The sequence below is a fragment of the Carcharodon carcharias genome, chromosome 13 (assembly GCF_017639515.1).
Source record: "Carcharodon carcharias isolate sCarCar2 chromosome 13, sCarCar2.pri, whole genome shotgun sequence".
Taxonomy (NCBI): Eukaryota; Metazoa; Chordata; class Chondrichthyes; order Lamniformes; family Lamnidae; genus Carcharodon; species Carcharodon carcharias.
This window is the reverse complement of record NC_054479.1, coordinates 86,942,655-86,966,934: the sequence shown is the minus strand read 5'-3', so window position 1 is coordinate 86,966,934 and position 24,280 is coordinate 86,942,655. Positions and strand designations below refer to the sequence as shown.

Here is a 24,280-nt window from a genome sequence, read left to right as displayed (position 1 = left end):
TGAGGTGCCCCGTGGTCATGGAAGGCACTATATAAATGCAAACCTTTCTTTTATTTCTTATTTTTAAAAATGTTGTTGTCGGAATGCCTGACCAGTGGGGCTGCAGATTACCTGTGCCTGATTTCGCCCCAAGTCATTGGGGAATATGCAAGACTTGCTGCATTCTCCCACTTTCCAGTGGTATGGCAACCTGACCAAGATCAGGAGGTTGCCATGTTGGGAGATTCATGTCCCCTCAGGCCTTTGAATCCAGGCTGCATTAGGCAGGTACTTCAACCAGCAGCACCTCCCACCAGTTAAAACATCTGGTGCTCACATCCAGAATTAATCTCGCAATAACAGATTGAACATGTAGTGACATCAGAACAAGTTAGCTGTACTTTAATGCTTGTGTTATAAGTGGCGTGATGCTGTATTATTGTATTAAGGCACTAGAATAGTTTAGGATGCATTAAGGTTTTTAGTTCTCCAGAGGTTAAGCTATGGACTTCAGTTTGATTGTGAGGGTGGAGGGGGAGTTGGGAGGAAGGGAGACCACAATGTACAGGACAGGTATTCCCATTTATGGAAGGAAGGGCAAGTTAAAAGAATAAGTCAATCTAAACTGCAACACCAAAGAGCTCAAGTACAAGCCATTACCCTAGCTTAAATCCATGCATATCGTCAATGGACTTAATTAGGATGCTTTAGCCTCATGCTTAAAGTTCACCATCTGTAACATTTGAGGAATGTGCTTAGTCTATAAGTCTTTTCAAGCCCTTTGCTCACAATCCAAATCCTTTGGATCAGCATCACAGGAATTGAGAGCCAGACCTCCGCATTTTTGCAGCTGGATTTCAACATTGTAGATCAATCCAAAACTCCTTCCCTGAGTTCCAGCTGTGAAGCTCCATGAATCTCCTGGCCATGAAGTGTTCAGTCAAATTACACTGCGATGCACAGCACTGGCCCTGGTTCAGGTGCAGATATTAAAATGTTTTATATGGTCAATTATGGGGTATGGAATACTTTACTGCTTGGAGCAGTGAGTATTTTTGATGCTCACTTTTGAGTGAGGTAGAATATGGTCAGTTGATTTTATTCTGCCCAATTAGTCTTAAGATCGACATTATTACTTGTACTGACTGTTGTATTTTTGACATCAGTATCCGTTACCAACCATCGTGAATTAGTCCCCTTCTTATGCCAGCCACGTTTATAGTCTTTCTGATCGAGTTTGCTACCTTAATGCTAATCTGGGCTATATTGTGGCACAGTTTCAAAAAATACAAAGCAAACACTTGCATTTATATAATGCCTGTCACAACCTTTGGACGTCCCAATGTGTTTTGTAGCTAATAAAGTACTTTTGAAGTGTCGTCATTGTGTAACAGCCAATTTGCACACAGCAAGCTCCCATAAACAGCAATTAGATCACCTGGTTTAGTGATGTTGTTGGAGGGAGAAAAGTTGGCTAGAACAGTGGTGAGAAACTCTCTTGTTCTTTCTGGGAATAGCGCCATGGAGTGGTGTCACTGCAAAGTTCTCATTGTGCACTAGCCAACATTTTGTACCTTACCAACATCAGGAAAAACCGGGTGCCTTGTCATAAATCTCTTTGCTGTTTCTGGGATCTTGCTGTGCACAAAGAGGTTGCCACGTTTCCCTACATCAACAGGGCGACTACACTTCTAAAATATTTCTTTGTCTATAAAGCGCTCATACACATACTGATCAGGAATCGAGTGAACCGTGAGGTAAGTAACCAGAACAGAGGGAGAGTTGGGACCCAGCATAGGGTAGGGAAAGGTTAGTATTATTAAAACTTCGAGTGGAATAGATTTTCTTCAAAAGTTCCACATTTTAAAATCACATCAAATATTTGCTGTCGACCCTGTTCCTGACAGGCTGCAGTTGTGCAGGTTTATACAGTTCCCAACGCCTGCCAGCCCTAATGAAAATTTCAAGAGTGAGCTCCTTAATTACAGGTACATAAATGCATCCAATTAACAATGCAAGCAATTTCACTTTTCTGTCCTTCCCCCACCCGCATGTTCTCCTCCTGTCCAACAAAAATCGGCAGACTCGGGATTACAGGTGAGCCATCACAACACATGACCTTTGGCACCATTTTATTGGTCGCCCACATCTGTGCCAACCCAATTCGGCACCTGAAAACTCAGCCCTTTGACCCTGCGCTGTGCAAAGGAAATCTTGCTGGGGAGTATTGCTAGGGTTGTCAACTGTGATTAAGCGTATTCCTAGAGGCTCCATCACATGACTTGCCCTCACACTCCAGCCATTAGTCGGCCAACACATCCATCCTTGTGACATACGGCCTTCCTACGCCAACTGGAAAGCAAAAAGACTCATTACCCAATTGGATGATGCTTGACTGTCAGCCAAACACCCTTTTTTCTGCATTTTCACTATTTTTATATCTGGTAAAGAGAAAAGCTCAAAGAAAATGACAAAAAAAACCGGTCTTTTTTAAGGTCCTGATGATTTTTCTCCAGGGTTGCACACAGCAGTGTCCTGGAGATTGATTTTCAATTCCTGGAGATTCCAGGAGGGTTGGCAACCCTAACTAACTAGGTCCAGCTGAGGAAAGCGAATGTGTAAGCAAGATCTGTGTTAGAGTTACAGTGAATGTACAGCACAGAGCTTGGGCCCATGCTGGAGTTTATGCTTCAGTCGAGCCTCCTCGCACCCTTTTTTATCTCACCCCATTGGCGTAACAACAAAAACAGCAACAACTTGTGTTTGCATCTCATATCCTTCTATTCCTTTCTACCATGTACTCCTCTTTACTTCTCCCCTTAACTGCATCTATGCTATTCCCCTCACCCACTTCATGTGGTAGCGAGGTCCAAATTCTCACCATTTTCTGTGTAAAGAAGTTTCTCCTGAATTCCTTACTGTATTTATTAGTGACTATCTTGTATTTATGGTCCTTCGTTTTTGTCTCCCCAACAGTGGAAACCTCTTGAAGTGATTACAGTGTTTTTATTGGATTTAGTGGTGTAGTAGGTGTAGTAAAGAGGTACTAGGATAACGGTTGTGAATTAAAAGTCTCCCCATCGCAAGTCGTGAAATTAAAATTCAGTAAAATCTGGAAACTTGTGGTCTGGTAGATTATTGCAAAAACAATAATGTCCTTCATGGTCTTGTTGCCATGTGGCTTAGTGCCTCTCTGAGTTGTGGGTAAGTCCCTCTCTAGAGTCTTGAGCACATAATCTGAACTGACCCTCCAGTGTGATATTGAGGGAATGCTGCACTGTTGGAGGTGCAGCTCAGGCTGATGATGCTGATCTGCTACTTCTGGCTCCATAGGAAGGGTTATTTAAAAGAAGAATAATTAGCTTGTGTTGCTTACAAATTTGTTGGCTGTTGTGGCTTTCTGTGGAGGGGCATGTTGGGGAGTTGGGGGGGGTGGGGGGGCGGGTGGAGAGGGGAGGGGCAGGAAAGAGTGGGCAGTGTGGGGGATGCCAAAGAATCCTGAGCAGAACAGGCGGACAAGTGACTCATTTCTGGATGTGGTAATTCACCAAGTGTCAGGCCCAAATTTTCATAATTGAGAGCTGCGTTTCACCCCATTCCCCACAAAGCCCTTGGAGTGCGGGCAGGTTGACAGACAGGGGTAGAGTAAAATTGGGCACCATGAGAATGGCACTGTGCACATCACTTACCTGCCCTGCCTGCCCCTGCAGGTGTTTTACCCATGGTGGGGGTGGCATCAGGTGGTCCACTCGCCAATGAGGAATTGAGGCCCTTTAAGTGGCCTCCTCCTGTCACCAGTGAGATTTTCATACAGCGGGGAGGCCTATGCCAAGTGTCTGGGCTGCCCAGTAAAAGCTGGTGGCTGGGCCAGGAAGTGTACCTCCTGTTTGGGCACCATTGTGCCCAACAAAGCTCCCCCCCCGCCCCCAAGGTTTCTTGCTGCACCTGCATTTTCCCTCCCACCTGCCCTGCCCACCCCAGCCCCCACCCACTTGCCCGGGTCCTGCCTTATTCTGGGCTTTTGCCTCCTCTTTGTTAAGGGTTTTGCCCTAGCCCCAGCGCTGGCCACCACTCCCAGAGGTGCTGCTGGGGCAAAATACTGCTGGCCATTTGATTGGCTGGCAGCTCTCTGAGGCGGGTCTTCCTCTCAGATGGGGGTGGAAGTCCCATCTCAAGCCAACAATAGATCCAATGACTGTTAAATGGCTACGTGGTGAGTGCAAGTCAGTTGCAGGCGGGGTAGCCGCCAACATTTACTCTTTGGGGGTGGGGATTCTGCCTGATGCATAAAATTCAATTCTCATGCCTGCCTTAGATATCTGGGGATATGGGACGCACTAATCCCTGCACTGATAGGGCACAACCTGTTCCACTGCCAAACTGGTTTGACTTGCACTTGCTTTACAACTGAAATCTGGGCAGAAAGTGCACCAACGTCTACCCCTTAAGTTTCTAACTGTTGGGACATTGTGAATCCAGCCACGAACAGGCCTCTCTTTTTGAACAGGACAGTTAAGTTCAGGCTGAGAGACACAAGCACAGCTCTGACTGGCCCTAAATCAGGTCTGTGTAATTGAAACCCTCTGACAATCTTGGCTTCTAACTAAATTTAGCCCTCGCAGCTTCGTTCAGCCCTCCCATGTTTACTGAGATGGTCCGGGTGGAGCCTGGGTGGGGAAACCTGGACTTTGTTTAAACTATGACACAAGCTTTTAAATCAGCACCACTTAAAAACAATGTTGAAATTAGGCAATTAATTAACATTTGATGGTCTGAGGGATTAAATAACCACAGCCAGGTCAATCATCTTATCCAGTGAAACTTAAGTAACTGCTACTTGATGATACTTGTGTTACACTGCTTGCTTGTGTGTGTGTGTGTGTGTGTGTGTGTATATCTGTGTGCATGTGCATATGTGTGCGCATGTGCAGTTGCACATGTGGGTTTGTGTGTGCAGGGGTGTGTGTTTGTGTGTCTGCATGTGTGTATGTATGTGCATGTGTGTGTTTGTGTGTGTGTGCACGCATGTGTATGTGTGTATGCACGTGTGTGTGTGTGCACGTGTTTGTATGCATGCACATGTGTGTGTGTGTGTGTGTGTGTGTGTGTGTCTGTGCGCACGTGCCTAAGATATGCATATGAGGAGGCTTTTCTAGCCAAGACAATCGAGCACTTTTGGAGTGTGCTATGTGCCATGTATTATGTTGGCATTTTGCCTTGGCAGTGTAACTCCAATGTTCAAATGATGCACAGGATTTCCCACACACCTTTTCAGTGTTAAGCACTGCATTGTCACTCCTCATTGCTTGACAGTTAAGGTAAAGACCCAGAAACTGTAGCTTCTCATTTTCAGATGAAAAGCAGCTATTGGAGGTTCCAATATGGCATGCGACATGGGCATTCTTATTCCACTCTGGATATGAGCCACATGACAGATTGATTAGGCTTCCACTTAGCCTCGGGCACCTACCCGAAACTGAGGTTAGGCCATTGCCTATGCAGTGCCTGGTTCCACATTAAAACTGCAGGAAACTGCCGGACCAGAGTGTGCCTCCCTACTTGAACTATGTTGGGCCTCTGGCCAGTGTTCCAACCAGCAGATATTTTCCCCTCGCCCCCATGCCCAAGACCAGCATGCTACCTCTAGCACTCACAATTTGCCAAGGCTGTGCTAACAATCCTGGCAGATTTATTTGGCGTGGTCTTGCCCCCAGATCTTTATGCTTGTGCATCCCATGTTTCCCCAGGCAGGATTCAGTTCCTGAGCCCAAATGTTTGGGAAACGCAAATGTGCACAATTTCATTGTAGCCTGGAGCAGCATGAAACAGACAGTATAACTCCAGTCTGCTTACACAGGTACTTGTAACTCATTGCAAGGAGAAAATGGCAAGCAAAAAAAGTACGTTTGACTTAAAGAATATCTATAGCACCGTTCGCAGTCTCAGAAGCAGCTTGTAGTCAATGAAATACTTTAGGAGTGTAGTTGCTGTCATAACGTGGGGAACAAGTCAGCCACATTGTGCACAAGTAGATTCCACAAATGGTAATGAGATAAATGACCAGATAGAGTGTTAGTAACATTGGCCAGGGAACCAGGGGACGCAAAAATAAAAGCAAAATACTGCAGATACTGGAGATCTGAAATAAAAACAGGAAGTGGTGGAAAAACTCAGCCAGCCTGGGCAGCATCTGTGGAGAGAGAAACAGAGTTAAGGGCCTGAATTTTTCAGTCGGTGGGTGGGCTCGGTGGGAGCGGGCGGGGGTGGGTGGGCTCGGTGGGCGGGCTCGGTAGGAGCGGGCAGGGGTGGGAGGGCTCGGTGGGCGGGCCCGGTGGGAGGGCTCGGTGGGAGGGCTCAGTGGGAGCGGGCGGGGGTGGGCGGGCTCGGTGGGAGGGCTCGGTGGGCGGGCTCGGTGGGAGCGGGCGGGGGTGGCTGTGGAGCCGACCTATGCCCGCGATCAGCTCTATGCCACCACATTAAGGCCCACCCAACGTAAGACGCAAGCAGTAACGCTACCTGTGCGGGTGGGGGAGGAGGCATGCGCATGAAAGAGCACTTCAATCTCCCTGAGGCATGGAGCTCCCTCAGGGAGATTGAAGCGCTTTTGAAATAAATAAATAAATGGATCGAAAATTTAGTTAAACATGTCCCCTCATGTGACTGTGTCACCTGAGATGGGACATGTTTTTATATTTCAGAAAAAATGTTTATTTAATTCACAGAAGCTTTATGAACCTCGTCCTGCTTGGCCTTTTCGCCTGCCCGCCAATCTTAAGGTTGGACGGGCAGCGTCAACAATGACCTTCGTTACTGCCTTAATAAGTCATTTAAATATCAGCGGGCATGCAGCTGACCCTGGCCGAATGAAACATTGCGAGACAGCGCGATGACGGGACGCACGCCTGGCATCATCGTGCGTCATTTTACGCATGTCAGGCCCACCCCCCCCGACGCCGACTGAAAAATTCAGGCCAATGCTTCAAGTCCAATAGACTCTTCAAGGAGCTCCAGGGGAACTCCCCTGCTCTCCTTTGGAATAGTAACATAGGATCTTCTATGTCCTTCTGAACATGCAGGCCGACCTCCATTTAATCTGAAAGATGGTACCTCGTCAGTGCAGCAGTCCCTCAGTACTGCATGGGGCCTATCAACCTGGGTTATGTTCTTAATTATCTGGAGTGGCAACTGAACATTCCTTGTAGCACTTTTCACAATATTTCTTCCAAAGAGATTTTTAAATAATATCAACAACCTGTATTTATATAGCACCTTTAACATAGTAAAACATCCCAAGGTGCTTCACCGGGGCATCATCAAACAAAATCTGACATTTGTCACATAACGAGACATTTTTACAGATGGCCAAATGCTTGGTCAAAAATGTAGATTGTAAAAAGCATCTGAAAAAGAAGAAATGGAGGCAGAGAGATTCAGGGTGGGAATTACAGAGCTTAGGGTCAAGGCAGCTGAAGGCACAGCTATGAATGGTGGAGCAATTAAAGTCAGGCGATGCACAAGAGGCCAGAATTGGAAAAGTATAGAAATCTTGGAGAGATGTCGGACTGGAGATTACAGAGCTTGGGAAGGGCTAGACTATGGAGGGATTTAAAAATACCTGTGAGAATTTTTAAACTGTGTGTGATGACGTTGCCACTTCTAACACTTGTAGAGTCAAACTTCATTCTGCTGGTCCAATACTACAGCCAGGCCCTTAATAAATACAGTCCGTGCTCAGCAATCAGACTTGATTAATGATCACTAGTGTGGGACTCAGTTACACACCAGATCAACACCTGTCCCATCTGATCTGAACCCAGCTCAGGCTGGCAGAATAAAAACTATAGAGCTCGAATTTGAGCTGTAGGGGAAAAAACACCCTGTCCAATTTCCTTTTCCAAGGACTTCTATTAACTGCTGATTTGTTAGTGCCCATTTTGTGTGATTGCCCGAGGTGAATATACATCTCTCTGGGGAAATGAGTATGGAAAAGTATGAAAGTAGGGAAGTCTTACTACGATTGTATAGGGCATTTATGTGCCCACATCTGGAGTACTATGCACAGTTTTGGTCTCTTTACCTAAGGAAGGAAATACTTGCTTTGGAAGCAGTTCAGGGAAGGTTTACTTGGCTGATTCCTGGGGTGAGATGTTACCTTATAAGGAAAATATCTTATAATGAACAGGTTGCGCCTATACCAGGCTGGTCCAGCCTTTTCATGTGAGGGGCCACGTTTCTATTTTTTTCTCTCTCCAATGAGCAAATTTTGGAAAGATAAGGTTTGGCACAACTTTAAGCATGAATTTCAAAAAAAGCTGAGCAAACATAAAGCAATGTCAAAGCAAAAAATTGATAAGTTAAAAAAGAGAGTAATTAATAAAAACGACTGCTAGAGTGTGAGGTGTTGAGTGTGTGTGTGTCTGGCCCACTCCCACTCTCAGAGTGCTCACTCACTTACCCTCACCCACTGAGTGGGTGTGAGTATGTGTTGGTGTGTGAGGGTTTGGTGAGTGAGAATCCTGAGACTAGGGATGGAATTTTATGGCCCTGTCGTGGTGGGCTGTAAAATGTAGCAAGCTGTTCAAAAGTCCATTGACTTCCATAAGACCGTAAAATCTAGCCCTAGGAGTGAGCCACACACACTCTCCCATCTCTCACACATTCACTCACTCTCTTTCACACATACACACACTCTCTGTATCATTTTAAAGACAGCAGAACTTCTCAGTGCTTTCTCATTGTGGGTCTTTATTAAACTGATCTCAGAATGGCAGCTTTACAGAGATTGCCTCATGGCAGAGGTCACCTAACTACATCAAGCCAGATAGGACATGTATGTTATGACATGGTAGATGATGTGTGCCAGGTGGATCAAATCCATGAGGGAAACTTGATCATGTGGTCACAACTATTTTACAATTTGTATCTTATTTCAAGATGTGTGTCCTGAATTAAGAAGTAATAAGACTACCACAACTTCAGAGGTTTTTCAAAAACTAAGTTAAACATTTATTAACAAAAGAAAGGATTTCAAGCACATACATAGGTCTACAAATTACTACTATAATAACTCCTAAACCCCCAATTAATCTGGCTCCCAATTACACCTTCATTAAAGCAACAGTAAAAACAAATGGATTTAAACAGATCCAGGCAGAGCAAATAATACCCTGGATAGAAGAATTCAAAGTGTGTTTTCTCAGCTTCAGTTCCTGCCGACAGCAATTTGATGCACAGAGGCTGGAGGCTTTTCACACTTGTGTTAGATCTTAGACTGCCTTTCCCTCTAACACATAGCCTCATCTCCTTTTTGCATGTTTCTCCCTTTTAAATGCAAATTCCATTGTTCGATATGTCCTTGGAACTTTACCTTTCTCATAATATGATTCTTTTCATAATGTTAATATTATCACTAACCTTTGGGAAAAATAAACACACTGTTCAGCTTAGCTTCCTCTAGCTAGGTGTAATATCCTACCATCTCTTTGAAATTCAAACTACCCTAATTTATTTATAAATGTAAATTTTCCTCATACCTCACATTCTAAAACTTCAGCCATGTTTATGTATTTAACATTTCAAACCTAGCTTTCTTTCTGATGACTCAAAGCCTCCAGACCAGCTGTCTCAAATTCAATTAAATCCCCCTACACACGTATAAATACAGAGAAAATATCCAAACCTCACAATTAACTTACCTTTACAATAAATCACAATAATATTATGAGAATTGTTATATTTTAATGACTCCCTCCTCCTTACGGGAAAATGAATTGTCATAATTTAAAAAGATGGTTTAATTTTCTTAACCCATCTTACACTACCTATGTTTATCTAATTACTCACACTATTACATTAACAAATGCATGCATTAACATAACAATATATGTAAATCTTTGGTATCAATAGAAATCATTCTAGTCCCGTGTCCAGGTTTTAAATGTCCAATTTTCCCTTTGAGCTTCAAACTCTTGACAATGCATCTGCAATTAGATTTTCTCGTTCAGCCACATGTATGACCTGTAGATTAAATGGTTGCGGTAATAAACTCCATCTGAATAGCCTTGCACTTCTGTCTTGAAATTTGTCCAAAAACTTTAAGACCAGAATCTTGCCCTCGGCGGGGGCGGGCATGGGCAGTCAGAAGCCGAACACCGACCCTGATTAGCTCTGCACCACAATTTCATGCTGGTAGGCCAATTAAGGCCCACCCAGCATGAAACGCGAGCAGTAGCGCTCAGCGCTGCCTGTGCAGGCGGACGCAGGAGTGCGAGTGGGGTGAGCATTAACTTCACGCATGCGCGTGAGTGAGTACTGTATAATCTCCCTGAGGCACGGAGCTGCCTCGGGGTGATGAAGAGATAGTTTTTAAAATTTTAAAATAAAAATGTAATGAAACATGTCCCCTCATAGTGTCATGTTATTTGCTAAATTTTAAAACTTTTATTTTATTATTATTTGCTTTTGGAAACCTCAACCCGACTGTGGATGAGGTTTGCAAAAAAAATGCAAAGGCCACTTGGCCTTTTCGCCAGTCTGCCAACCATCAGATTGCACAGGCAGTGAATAAATGAATTGAATTGATTAATTAATGGCCTTAACAGGCCTTTTAATTGTCGGCGGGTGCACTGCCAACTTCTCATGTGTCTGCCGAGCAAACTATCGCACAACTGCGCATTGACGTCAGCACGCTCGGCCAACATCAACGCGCGTCATTTCACGTTCAAGCGTTTCAGGCATGCACCCACCTGCAAGGTGAAAATTTATGCCCTAAAGGATTGTGGTCTGTAAAACCAATTCTTTCTGACAATGGCAATGGCGTAGTGGTATTATTGCTGGAGACCCAGGGTAATGCTCTGGGGACCTGGGTTCGAATCCCGCCAAGTCAGATGGTGGAATTTGAATTCAATTAAAAAAATCTGGAATTAAAAGTCTAATGATGACCATGAAACCATTGTCGATTGTCATGATGACCCATCTGGTTAACTAATGTCCTTTAGGGAAAGAAACCTGCCGTCCTTACCTGGTCTGGCCTACATGTGACTGCAGACCCACAGCAATGTGGTTAACTCTTAAATGCCCTCTGAAATGGCCAAGCAAGCTGCTCAGTTGTATCAAACCACTACAAAGTCATAAAAAAGGAATGAAACTGGACGGACCACCCAACATCGACCTAGTCACTGGAAAAGACAACGGCAAACTCTGCCCTGCAAAGTCCTCCTTATTAACATCTGGGGGATAGTGCCAAAATTAGGAGAGCTATCTCACAAACTAGTCAAGCAACAGCCTGACATAGTCACCCTCATGGAAACATACCTTACAGATAATGCCCCAGACACCACCATCACCATCCCTGGGTAAGTCCTGTCCCACCGGCAGGACAGACCCAGCAGAGGTGGCAGCACAGTGGTATACAGTTGGGAGGGAGTTGCCCTGGGAGTCCTCAACATTGACTGCAGACCCCATGAAATCTCATGGCAACAGGACAAACATGGACAAGGAAACCTCCTGCTGATTACCTCAGCTGATGAATCAGAGCTCCTCCATGTTGAATACCACACAGAGGAAGCACTGAAGGTGGCAAGGGTGCAGAATGTACTCTGGGTGGGGGACTTCAATATCCATCACCAAGAGTGGCTCAGTAGCGCCACTACTGACTGAGCTGGCTGAGTCTGAAAGCACATAGCTGCTACACTGGGTCTGCGGCAGGTGGTGAGGGAACCAACAAGAAGGAAAAACGTACTAGACCTCATCCTCACCAACCTGCCTGCTGCAGGTGCATCTGTCCATGACAGTATCAGTAGGAGTAACCCTGCACAGTTGTTGTGGAAACAAAGTTCCACCTTCTGATTGAGGGTACCCTCCAGCGTGTTGTGTGGCACTACCACCATGCTAAATGGAGTAGACTTCGAACAGATCTAACAACTCAAGATTGGGCATCCATGAGGTGTTGTGGGTCATCAGCGGCAGCAGAATTGTACTCAAACACAATCTCATGACCCGTCATATCCCCCACTCTACCATTACCACCAAGCCAGGGGATCAACTCTGGTTCAATGTAGAATGCAGGAGGGCATGCCAGGAGCAGCACCAGGCATACCTAAAAATGAGGTGTCAACCTGATGAAGCTATAACACAGGACTGCTTGCATGCTAAACAGCATAAGCAGCAAGTTGGTAGACAGAGCTAAGCGATCCCACAACCAACAGATCAGGTCTAAGTTCTGCAGTCCTGCCGTATCTAATCGTGAATGGTGGTGGATAATTAAACAACTCACTGGAGGAGGAGGCTCCACAAATATCCCCATCCTCAATGATGGGAGAACCCAGACATCAGTGCAAAAGATAAGGCTGAAGCATTTGCTACAATCTTCAGCCAGAAGTGCAGAGTGGATGATCCATCTCGGCCTCCTCCAGAGGTCCCAGCATCACAGATGCCAGTCTTCAGCCAATTTGATTCACTCCATGTGATATCAAGAAACAGCTGAAGGCACTGGATACTGTAAAGGCAATGGGCCCTGACATTATTCTGGCAATAGTACTGAAGACCTGTGCTACAGAACTTGCCGCGCCCCTAGCCAAGCTGTTCCAGTACAGCTACAACTCTGGCATCTACCCAGCTATGTGGAAAATTGCCCAGATATGTCCTGTACACAAAAAGCAGGACAAATCCAACCCAGCCAATTACTGCCCCATCAGTCTACTCTCGATCATCAGTAAAGTAATGGAAGGGATCATCAACAATGCTATCAAGCAGCACTTGCTTAGTAATAATCTGTTCACTGAAGCCCAGTTTGGGTTCCACCAGGGCCAATCAGCTCCTGACCTCATTACAACTTTGGTTCAAACATGGACAAAAGAGCTGAACTGCCGAGGTGGGGTGAGAGTGACTGCCCTTGACATCAAGGCCGCATTTGACTGAGTGTGGCAGCAAGGAGCCCTAGCAAAACTGGAGTCGGGGGGAAACTCTCTGCTGGTAGGATTCATACCTAGTGTAAAGGAAGCTGCTTGTGGTTGTTGGAGGTCAGTCATCTCAGCTCCAGGACATCACCGCAGGAGTTCCTCGGGTTAGTATCCTCGGCCCAACCATCTTCAGCTGCTTCACCAATGATCTTCCTTCCATCATAAGGTCAGAAGTGGGGATGTTCGCTGATGAATGCACAAGGTTCAGCATCATTCGCAACTCCTCAGATACTGAAGCAGTCCATGTCCAAATGCAGCAAGACTTGGACAGTATCCAGGCTTGGGCTGACAAGTAACATTCACGCCACACAAGTGGCCAGGCAATGACCGTCTCCAACAAGAGAGAATCTAACCTTTGCCCCTTGATGTTCCGTGACATTCCCATCACTGAATCCTCCACTATCAACATCCTGGGGGTTACCATTGACCAGAAACTGAACTGGACCAGCCATATAAATACTGTGGCTACAAGAGCAGGTCAGATGCTAGGAATCCTCCAACGAGTAACTCACCTACTGACTCCCCAAAGCTTGTCCATCATCTACAAGGCACAAGTTAGGAGTATAATAGAATAATCCCCACTTGCCTGGATGAGTGCAGCTCCCACAACACTCGAGAAGCTTAACACCATCCAGGACAAAGCAGCCCACTTGATTGGCACCAAATCCACAAACATTCGCTCCTTGCACCACCAACACAGTAGCAGCAGTGTGTACCATCAACAAGATGCACTGCAGGAATTCACCAAGGCTCTTTCAACAGCACTTTCCAAACCCACGACCACTACCATCTATAAGGACAAGGGCAGCAGACACATGCGTATACCAAAAGAATTACTTCTCTAAGAGCTGCACATGTCGTCTTTATCTTTAATGCCCGCATCCACTGGTCAAAATTACTTTGTTTTACTCTCTCAAACTCTATATAAGTTTGCCCAGGCTGTTTCCTCATATTCCTAAATTTCTACCTGTATGCTTCAGGAACCAACTCATGTGCACTTGAATTAGCCTTTTTTTTAATCAGATCATAATTCACCGACATTTCTTCTGACAGTGAAGCATAAACCACGTGCTCTACCCACCAACCTGGATTGTAACAGCAATGTCCAGTTTTCTTGTAGCCACTTCATCTGTTTAGCTATCTTCCCAGCTGAAATAAAGAATGCTTCCACATCTCTTCCCTCAAACTTCAGAACAGCTTGCACAAATGTAAACATCTCCCCTCTAGGTTTTAGGTTAAAGGTTTCCTCATCATCAGAACTTTCCTTAGCATCTCTTTTTTTAAAATTCAGCTTTTTAAGCCAGTATACTCTGTTTCTCTCCTTCTCTATCTTCCTTTTCTAACGTCACCATTTCACATTCCCATTCCTGGAGGGACACACACACTCACACACTCACCACCCCCACCCCCACACACACACCCACCCACCCACCGACCGCCCCCCCACACACACACCCCCCCCACACACCCCCACACACACACCCACCCACCCCCACACACACACACACCCACCACCCCCACACACACACCCACCCACCCACCCCCACACACACACACCCACCATCCCCACCCCACACACCCACCATCCCCACACACATACCCACCACCCCCACACACACACCCACCCACCCCCACACACACACACACACCCACCCACCCCCACACACACACACACACACACACACACCCACCCACCCCCACACACACACACCCATCCAACCCCACCCACCCACCCCTACACACACCCACCCACCCCACCCCCCACACACATACACACACACACACCCCCCACACACACACCCACCCGCCCCCACACACACACACCCACGCACACACCCACACACACCCACACACATACCCACCCCCACACACACACACACCCCCACACACACACACACACCCACCCCCACACACACCCACCCCCACATACACACCCACCCCACCACCCACACACAACCCCCAACACACACACCCACCCACCCCCCCCCACACACCCACCCACCCCCCTCACACCCACCCCCACACACACACACCCACCCCCACACACACACACCCACCCACCCCCACACACACACACCCACCCACCCCCACACACACACCCACCCACCCCCACACACACACACCCACCCCCACACACACACACCCACCCCCACACACACACCCACCCACCCCCAAACACACACACCCACCCCCACACACACCCACCCACCCCCACACACACCCACCCCCACACACACACCCACCCCACCACACACACACAACCCCCCCCCAACACACACACACCCACACACCCACCCACCCCCACACACCCACCCCCACACACACACACACCCACCCCCACACACACACCCAACCCCACACACACACACCCACCCCCCTCACACCCACCCCCACACACACACACCCACCCCCACACACACACCCACCCACCCCCACACACACACCCACCCCCACACACACACACCCACCCCCACACACACACACACCCACCCCCACACACACACACACCCACCCCCAAACACACACACCCACCCCCACACACACACACCCACCCCCACACACACACCCACCCACCCCCACACACACCCACCCCCACACACACACCCACCCCACCACACACACACAACCCCCCCAACACACACACACCCACACACACACCCACCCCCACACACCCACCCCCACACACACCCACCCCCACACACACACCCAACCCCACACACACACACCCACCCCCCCCACACACACACCCACCCCCACACACACACCCACCCCCACACACACACACACCTACCCCCACACACACACCCACCCCCACACACACACCCACCCCCACACACACCCACACACCCCCACAGACACACACGCACCCACACACACAGACACACACCCACCCACACACACACTCACCTACACATCCACCCACTCCCACACACACACCCACACATCCACCCCTACACACACACCTACCCCCACACACACACCCACCCACCCCCACACACACACACCCCCACACACACACCCACCCCACCACACACACACAACCCCCCCAACACACACACCCACACACCCACCCCCACACACACACCCACCCACCCCCACACACACACACCCACCCACCCCTACACACACACCCCCCCACACACACACCCACCCCACCACACACACACAACCCCCCCAACACACACACCCACACACCCACCCACCCCCCCCACCCACCCCCACACACACACCCACCCACCCCCACACACACACACCCACCACCCCCCCACACACACCCACCCCACCACACACACACACACACACCCACCCCCACACACACCCACCACCCCCACATACACACCCACCCCCACACCCACACACCCACCCCCACACACACACACACCCACCCCCACACACACACCCACACATCCACCCACCCACCCCCACACACGCACCCACACATCCACCCACCCACTCCCATACACGCACCCACATATCCACCCACCCACCCCCACACACGCACCCACACATCCACCCACCCACCCCCACACACACACCCACACATCCACCCACCCACCCCCACACACACACCCACACATCCACCCACCCACCCCCACACACACACCCACCCACCCACCCCCAAACACACACCCACCCATCCCCATACACACACACACACACACACACACGCCCACCCACTCCCACACAGATACGCCCACTCACTCCCATACACACACCACCCAGCCCCACACACACACAGCCACCTCCCCACACACCCACCCACCCCCACACACCCCAAGAGGTCCCCAAGACATCTCCCCTGTGCCACACAGTATTGCCCCCTTGGGCATGGCGGCCATGTCTCTCCCCTGGGCCTCGCAGCCAGTGTCTCTACCATGGGCTCTGCAGCCAGAATTTCTCCCTGGGGCCCTGCAACATCTCTCCTCCCCAGGACCCACAGCATCGCTCCCCTGGCCCCCTGGGCCCCGCAGCCAGCGTTCCTCTTCTGGGCTGCACAGCCTCTCTTCCCCAGGCCCTGCAGCATCTCATCCCTGGGCCCCGCAGCCAGCTTCTCTCTCTCTCTTCCCTTCTCTCTCCCTCTTTCCCTCTCTCTCTCTCCCTCTTTCTCTCTCCGCCTCCCTGAAAACCTTTCTTCTCAGCACAATCCCTGGTGTTCGCCGCTCCTCCAGTCACGGATTGTTTCTCTCCCACGTTTGCTGTTGATAGGCTCACTAGCACGCTCGCAAGATCTTCCAGTCGCTGGGCACTGGTCAGCAGCTGGCATTCTGCATGGGTCACTGGTTGTGTAACAGCTGGTGAGAGCAGGCATCATGATGTCAGTATCGGTTTGAGCTCCATAAACAGTTTCTATGGCCTGAATTTTCAGCTCTGTGGGCGGGGGTGATTGGCGAGCCCAGGATCGGAGAGGAAATGGACGCTGACTGCGATCAACACCACCCGCCTCCCCTCCCCCTCCCCTGACTGCGATTTCACGCTGGCTGGCTAATTAACAGCCAGGGTGAACCGTGCACTGAAAAGCTCAGCGCTGCCGGGTTGAGAGCGGGAAGAGGGTGGGCGATGACATCAACGCGGGTGCATGCCAGAGAGCTGCCTCAGGGAGCTGAAGACCTGAAACAGCAAAAATAAAGGTTTCAAAAGCTTAAAAAAGTGCCCTTGCATCATAATCAGTCGCCTGAAAATTTAGCTAGTGAAAATGCTGTCCGCAGAAATTTATTTATATTTCATTTCATCTCAGAAATCTAATTCTGCCCATGGATGAGGTTCGATGAAAAATGCAAAGGCTGCCTGGCTGATTCGCTCATCCACCAACCATAAGGTTGGACGGGCTACATAAAATGACAGACAACTGCGCTGTTAATGGGCTTAATTGCCCCTTTAATTGTTGGCAGGCACGCTTCCGACTTTGGCGCACGTCCACCAACCGAAATATTGTGCGAGCACAGGACAATGTCGGGGCGCTTGCCTGATATCATCTCGAGCGATTTCATGCCCGATCGGATCAGGCGCCACCTACCCAATCAGTGTAAAATTCAGCGCATGACAGTATCTTTGAGTCCAATCTGAAGAAAATGCCAAAAGACAGAGAATTCTTCCAGCCTGCTCAGAAAATTGGCCTAACAACCTTGCTCAATTGTTCAGCAGAAATGTACCTACAAACAGGTTCAAAAGACAGACAGAAAAAGATCAAATGGTCCATCCAACCTGCCCCATATAGTGATGATGCCTGTTACATATTGGCTTCAACATTCACTCCCTCCAATGCCGACGCACAGTGGCAGCAGTGTGCACCATCTACAAGATTCACTGCAGCAACTCACCAAGGCTCCTTCAACAGCACCTTCCAAACCCGCGACCTCTACACCAATAAGGACAAGTGTAGCAGATAGATGGGAACATCACCACCTGCAAGTTCCCCTCCAAATCACTTACCATCCTGACTTGAAAATAAATCGCCATTCCTTCTCTGTCGCTGGGTCAAAATCCTGGAACTCCCTTCCTAACATCACAAGATGGGGTAACTTCACCACACGGACTGCAGCGGTTCAAGAAGGCGGCCCAACACTGCCTTCCCAAGGACAACCGGGTATGGGCAATAATTGTTCTGGAATGAGCCTTTGCAAAGCAGGTCTGGGAAGAGATATAATGGTTATTGTTTAGGTTCATTCTGAGCAGCTAAGTGAGGCAGGACTCTGCCCTACGGTCTGTTTCCGGGGACGTACAATGAGATAAACATCAACTGCTGATGGTGATTCATCAACCTGATGAAATACACTCTTTGATTTGCCCAAAACTTGCTGGTTTTCCAGCGCAGGGAGCTGTCAATGACCGAGTGTTGCAGACTGGTACATGTCAAGGTTCAGGACTACGTGCCGATGGACGCATTAAAGCTTGGGGCAGCCGCGGTGAAGGCTCAGTGGGGAAGGCCTCTGTCTAAGGCCCTCCCTCTGTTGTACAGCAGGAGACTGGAGACTGCGTAAAACCCCTTGGGGTGTATACTTGACATGAAATGATTATTGTAAATGTAAGCTGCAATTCTAAGTGTAGTGTGGCACCTTCAACTATCATAAATCATATTGAAAGCAAGGTGGTTTGTACTTTATGTTCAGTACATTTGAACTGTTATGTAAAATACCTTTACAAATGTTATGAATAAAATATATTTTTGGGAAAAAAATAAATGCTGACCTTGCCAGCAACCTGGGAATGGATAATAAGAAAACACACAGGAACAGGAATGGGCCATTCAGCCCTCGAGCCTGTTTTACCATTCTGTACTTCAATCCTCATAAAAGGGGAACATTAACATTGAACAGTGATAAAGCTATATTAAAGTTACTTCTATCTGTACTACTTTCAACGAAAATGCATTTGCCTTCTTTCTGCAGTTGATGTACTTCTTGCTGTGTGCCCTTGGTCTGATACTCTGTATCTCAGCTGTGGCTTTTGCAGCTCACCATTACAATCAGATCACCATGTTTACCTGCCAGATGAATGCCGGACAGTGCATCTGCAAGCAGGATCCAGATGACCAGATTGCTCGTACCTTCCAGTATGATGATGTGCCTGACTGTGAGTCTGTCACCAGAACTGTCAAACTCTACCTGCTCCTACAGATCGTTCTCAACTTAACCTTGGCCATCGTCTGCCTTCTGGGATGTTATGTGATGTGGAAACACAGATACCAGGTGTTCTTTGTGGGTCTTCGCTATCACCCCTTTAAGACCAATCAGCAGCAGCCAAAGGTATAACTCGGGTGTTAGCAGGCCAATGACGCCTAACAGTGAACCTGATGCACGTTTGTGGAAAGATGGGAAATTACTCCAGTATTAACTACTTTTTTGAAAGAGAAACTTGATTGTATAAATGAAAGTGTGTGTGATTTTAAGAAGTGATTTACTTATGCAGCAGGGTGTGTTTTAGGGAAGTGAATGATTTAAAAGTGGTCACATTAGTGAAGGCTCTTTATCTGCAGTATTGGTATTCAATGGATTGTTTGCTCCAGTATTGTGTACCCATGCAGTAATCCTAGTCTGACTACACATTGTTCACACTTAAACCCCAAGAGGATTTCTTAAACCCGCTATTGAGAAGTAAGGGAAGAAATTATAAAATGCCTTTGGCTCTGAGCGGTTAAAGAGATATTGTCACTGGAGCATGGTCACTTGTCTCTTCAGCCAGCTGCAGTACCTGGATATGCCCAAAATCGATTGAATTTCACTGATTATAAGTCAGATTGCCAACTGTGATTAAACGTGTTCCTGGAGGTTCCATCACATGCCCTCACACTCCAGCCATTAGTCGGCTAACACATCTATCCTTGTGACATACGGCCTTCCTACGCCAATTGGAAAGCAAAAAGACTCATTACCCAATTGGATGGTGCTTGACTGTCAGCCAAACAGCTTTTTTTTTCTAAATTTCAATATTTTTGTATTCATAAAAGAGAAATGTTCAAAGAAAATTAAAAGAAAATGATCTTTTTTATGACGATTTTTCTCCGGGATTACAAACAGCAGTGTCCTGGAGATTGATCTTCAATTCCTGGAGAGTCCAGGCCAATCCTGGAGGGTTAGCAACCCTAGTTATAGAGTAACTGTGCAACACAGAAACCATTGACATGCCCTGCTGCAAAACTATTTCTATTTTCCCCATTTTGAATCTTCTCCATCAGTCAGTCCTTGGTTGATAGGGTAGGGCATGTCAATGATATTCTCACAGCTCTTTGCTGCGAGCCCTTGTGAGCAATCCGATGGTTTCCTTCATTTGTTTATCCTAAACTACCTGGGGAGAGCAGTTGGACTCTGGGACCAAGATTGGGAATTCAGTGGATGAGAATAATGGGTGAGAGCTGGTATACGTGGCACCATTCTGTGGCACCATTTAAAACTGAGGCATCTCTGGCTGCGTTATGTATTCCAGCAGCTTTCAAACCAGCTCACAAGTTGCCAATGACCCTTTAAATTACTAAGGATTGTAGTGATCATTTTTATTTACATTTTTATCAGAAATGAATTCAACTTGTCTATGGAAAATTGAAATAGCTGCTCACGAGTCTATCTGAGAACGGGTCAATGCAAAGTCTTAGAGCAAAATCCATTATAATTTGAGATAATGAGCTGGTTTAGAATGTGCCTTCATGTGATCACCGTCTGCACCTTGTAACAGTTGGAATCTTTTGCAGACAGGCACTTGGATGGAAACCTGAGAATCTCAAAAAGAAACAGAGCATACGCACATGCACACGTGTACACACCATGCGCGGCACACACACAGACATGACACACACATGCAGACACACATGACACACACAGACATGACACACAGACATGACACACAGACATGACACATGCACACACACACAGACACAGATACACACAGACATAACACACACATGCACACACAGACACTGATACACACAGGCATGACACACACACATGCACACACAGGCACACACACAGATATGCACACACACATACAGCCACACAACGATACACACACACACAGATTCATAGACACACAGACTCACAGACACACACATGCACACATACAAAGACACACACACTTGCACACACACAGAAACATATACACATGGACACAGATACAGAGATATATGCACATATAGACACAAGCACACACATGGATAAACACGTAGAAACACACACACACACAGGCTCACATACCGACACACACACACACACACACACACACACACACACCTGGAATCACGCTGTCTTTAACCTTTTCCCAGGACCTGCCTCTGCTCTGCTCCAATCTATTAACCTGTTTCAGGTTACTGTAGGCAGACAGACTTTAATGGACAAAACAAAAATACAAGGGGATGACATTCGACAGATAAAAAAGAGGATTAATGGCCAAAACAGTGCAGATCCAAAACCATCTCCCATTGAATGGAAATTCGAGCAGAATACTCATTTATAACCCTGCCTACTTCTGGTTTTTAATGAAGTCGAGGGAGTTATTTTCTGAGTTGTGAGGGGCACTGGAGGGGATGTCAACGGCAGTGGCAATTTCATTCTGACTTTTTTAAAAGGTCGCAACATGTGTTATCAAGGGATTGATTTAAAAAAACGAGGATAACAAGGTATATACACAGCAAATGGTGCAAAATCAGGCTCCCTAAGTTACTGTATACTGAAACTTAAATACAAACCAGCAGTTTAATTTTATTACATTTTCAATGATTGTATCTCGTAATTATTTGGAATGCACGTTTTGTGGGATTTTTTGTTTTAACATGAAACTGTTGTGCTTTTCTGTGCAAGAGGACTCGAATGTGTTTTTTTTGTTGCATGTATCCTACTGTCCTCAAATGTAAAACACACAAAAGCATGAGATAGCTTTAGTTTAATTTACAAACCATTGCCTGAATATCTTAGCCCCCATGTTATGGTACTGGTGTGATTTAAGTCACCATCCTACCAGACATTTTTCTGGATTTTAAGTGTAAGCATCAACATCTGTTGAAGCACTTTTCTATATAATCTTTGTGTTTAAAAGGTTTATTTTCCCTCTACAAAATTTAGAAAAATAAATAAACATGCAATAAAAGCATATGCTGCTGTTTGACTTACATTGGTTTGATTTATGTCATTTTCCTTTAACGTAATGCTTGCTGGGTGCATTGTGAAGTTTATTAGGAGCTTTTAATGCAAAGGTACTATTTAAATTGGAATGGGTTCAGGGATCCTGCCCCACCCCGACCAGGGGACCAGCACCGTCCCGCCCCACCCCCACCAGGGGACCCGCACCATCCCGCCCCACCCCCACCAGGGGACCCGCACCATCCCACCCAATCCCCACCCCCACCAGGGCACCAGCACCATCCCACCCCATCCCCACCAAGGGACCCGCACCATCCCACCCCATCCCCACTCCCACCAGGGCACCAGCACCATCCCACCCAATCCCCACCAGCACCATCCCACACCATCCCCACCCCCACCAGGGCACCAGCACGATCCCACCCCATCCCCACCAGGGGACCCGCACCATCCCACCCCATCCCCACTCCCACCAGGGCACCAGCACCATCCCACCCCATCCCCACTCCCACCAGGGCACAGCACCATCCCACCCAATCCCCACCCCCACCAGGGCACCAGCACCATCCCACCCCATCCCCACCCCCACCAGGGCACCAGCACCATCCCACCCCATCCCCACCAGGGGACCTGCACCATCCCACCCCATCCCCACTCCCACCAGGGCACCAGCACCATCCCACCCAATCCCCACCCCCACCAGGGCACCAGCACCATCCCACCCTATCCCCACCCCCACCAGGGCACCAGCACCATCCCACTCAATCTCCACTCCCACCAGGGCACCAGCACCATCCCACTCAATCCCCACTCCCACCAGGGGACCTGCACCATCCCACTCCATCCCCACCCCCACCAGGGGACCAGCATCATCCCACCCCACCCCCACCAGGGGACCCGCACCATCCCACCCCATCCCCACCCCCACCAGGGGTCCTGCACCACCCCACCTTTCCCCATCATTCTTGCTTATCTGAAATCTCTCCATCCTTGTTCCTGTCTTCACCATAATCCTTTCCAATCCCTGTAACAACTCACCAAGTTTTCTTCAGCAGCATTTTCCCAAACTGTGACTCTCTCAACCCCCCCTTCCCCACAACCAGCGACAGGAGCAGCAGACGCATGAAAACACCATCACTTCCAAGCCACTCACCATCTTGACTTGGAAATATATCACCATTCCTTCACTGTCGCTGGATCAAAATCCTGGAACTCCCTCCTTAACAGCACTGTGGGTGTACCTACACCACATGGACTGCAGTGGTTCAAGAAGGCAGCTCACCACCACCTTCTCAAGGGCAATTAGGGATGGGCAATAAATGCTGGTTTAGCCTCATCCTCACTAAGCTGCCTGCCACAGATGCATCGGTCCATGACAGTATCGGTGGGAATGACCACCGCACAGTCCATGTGGAAACAAAGTCTTGTCTTAACATTGAGGATACTCTCCATCGTGTCATGTGGCACTACCACCGTGCTAAATGATTTCGAACAGACCTAGCAACTCAAGACTGGGCAACAATGACATGCTGTGGGACATCAGCAGCAGAATTGTACTCAAACACAATCTGTAACCTCATGGCCTGGCATATCCCCCACTCTTACCATTACCATCAAGCCAGGGGATCAACCCTGGTACAGGAGGACATGCCAGAAGCAGCACCAGGCATACCTAAAAATGAGGTGTCAACCTGGTGAAGTTCTAACACAGGACTACTTGTGTGCCAAACAACACAAGCAGCAAGCGATAGACAGAGCAAAGTGATTCCACAACCAACA

General features: G+C 47.9%; 1 protein-coding gene across 1 annotated transcript in view; it reads left to right on the top strand.

The window, feature by feature from the left end:
* Positions 1–21,298, top strand: part of sspn (sarcospan (Kras oncogene-associated gene)) — a 46,676-nt gene extending 25,378 nt beyond the window's left edge. Inside the window, exon 3 of the mRNA XM_041201903.1 lies at positions 19,325–21,298. Coding sequence (XP_041057837.1) covers positions 19,325–19,687 — 363 coding nt within the window. The 3' untranslated portion in view covers positions 19,688–21,298. The remainder of the gene's footprint in view (positions 1–19,324) is intronic.
* Positions 21,299–24,280: the final 2,982 nt, after the last annotated feature.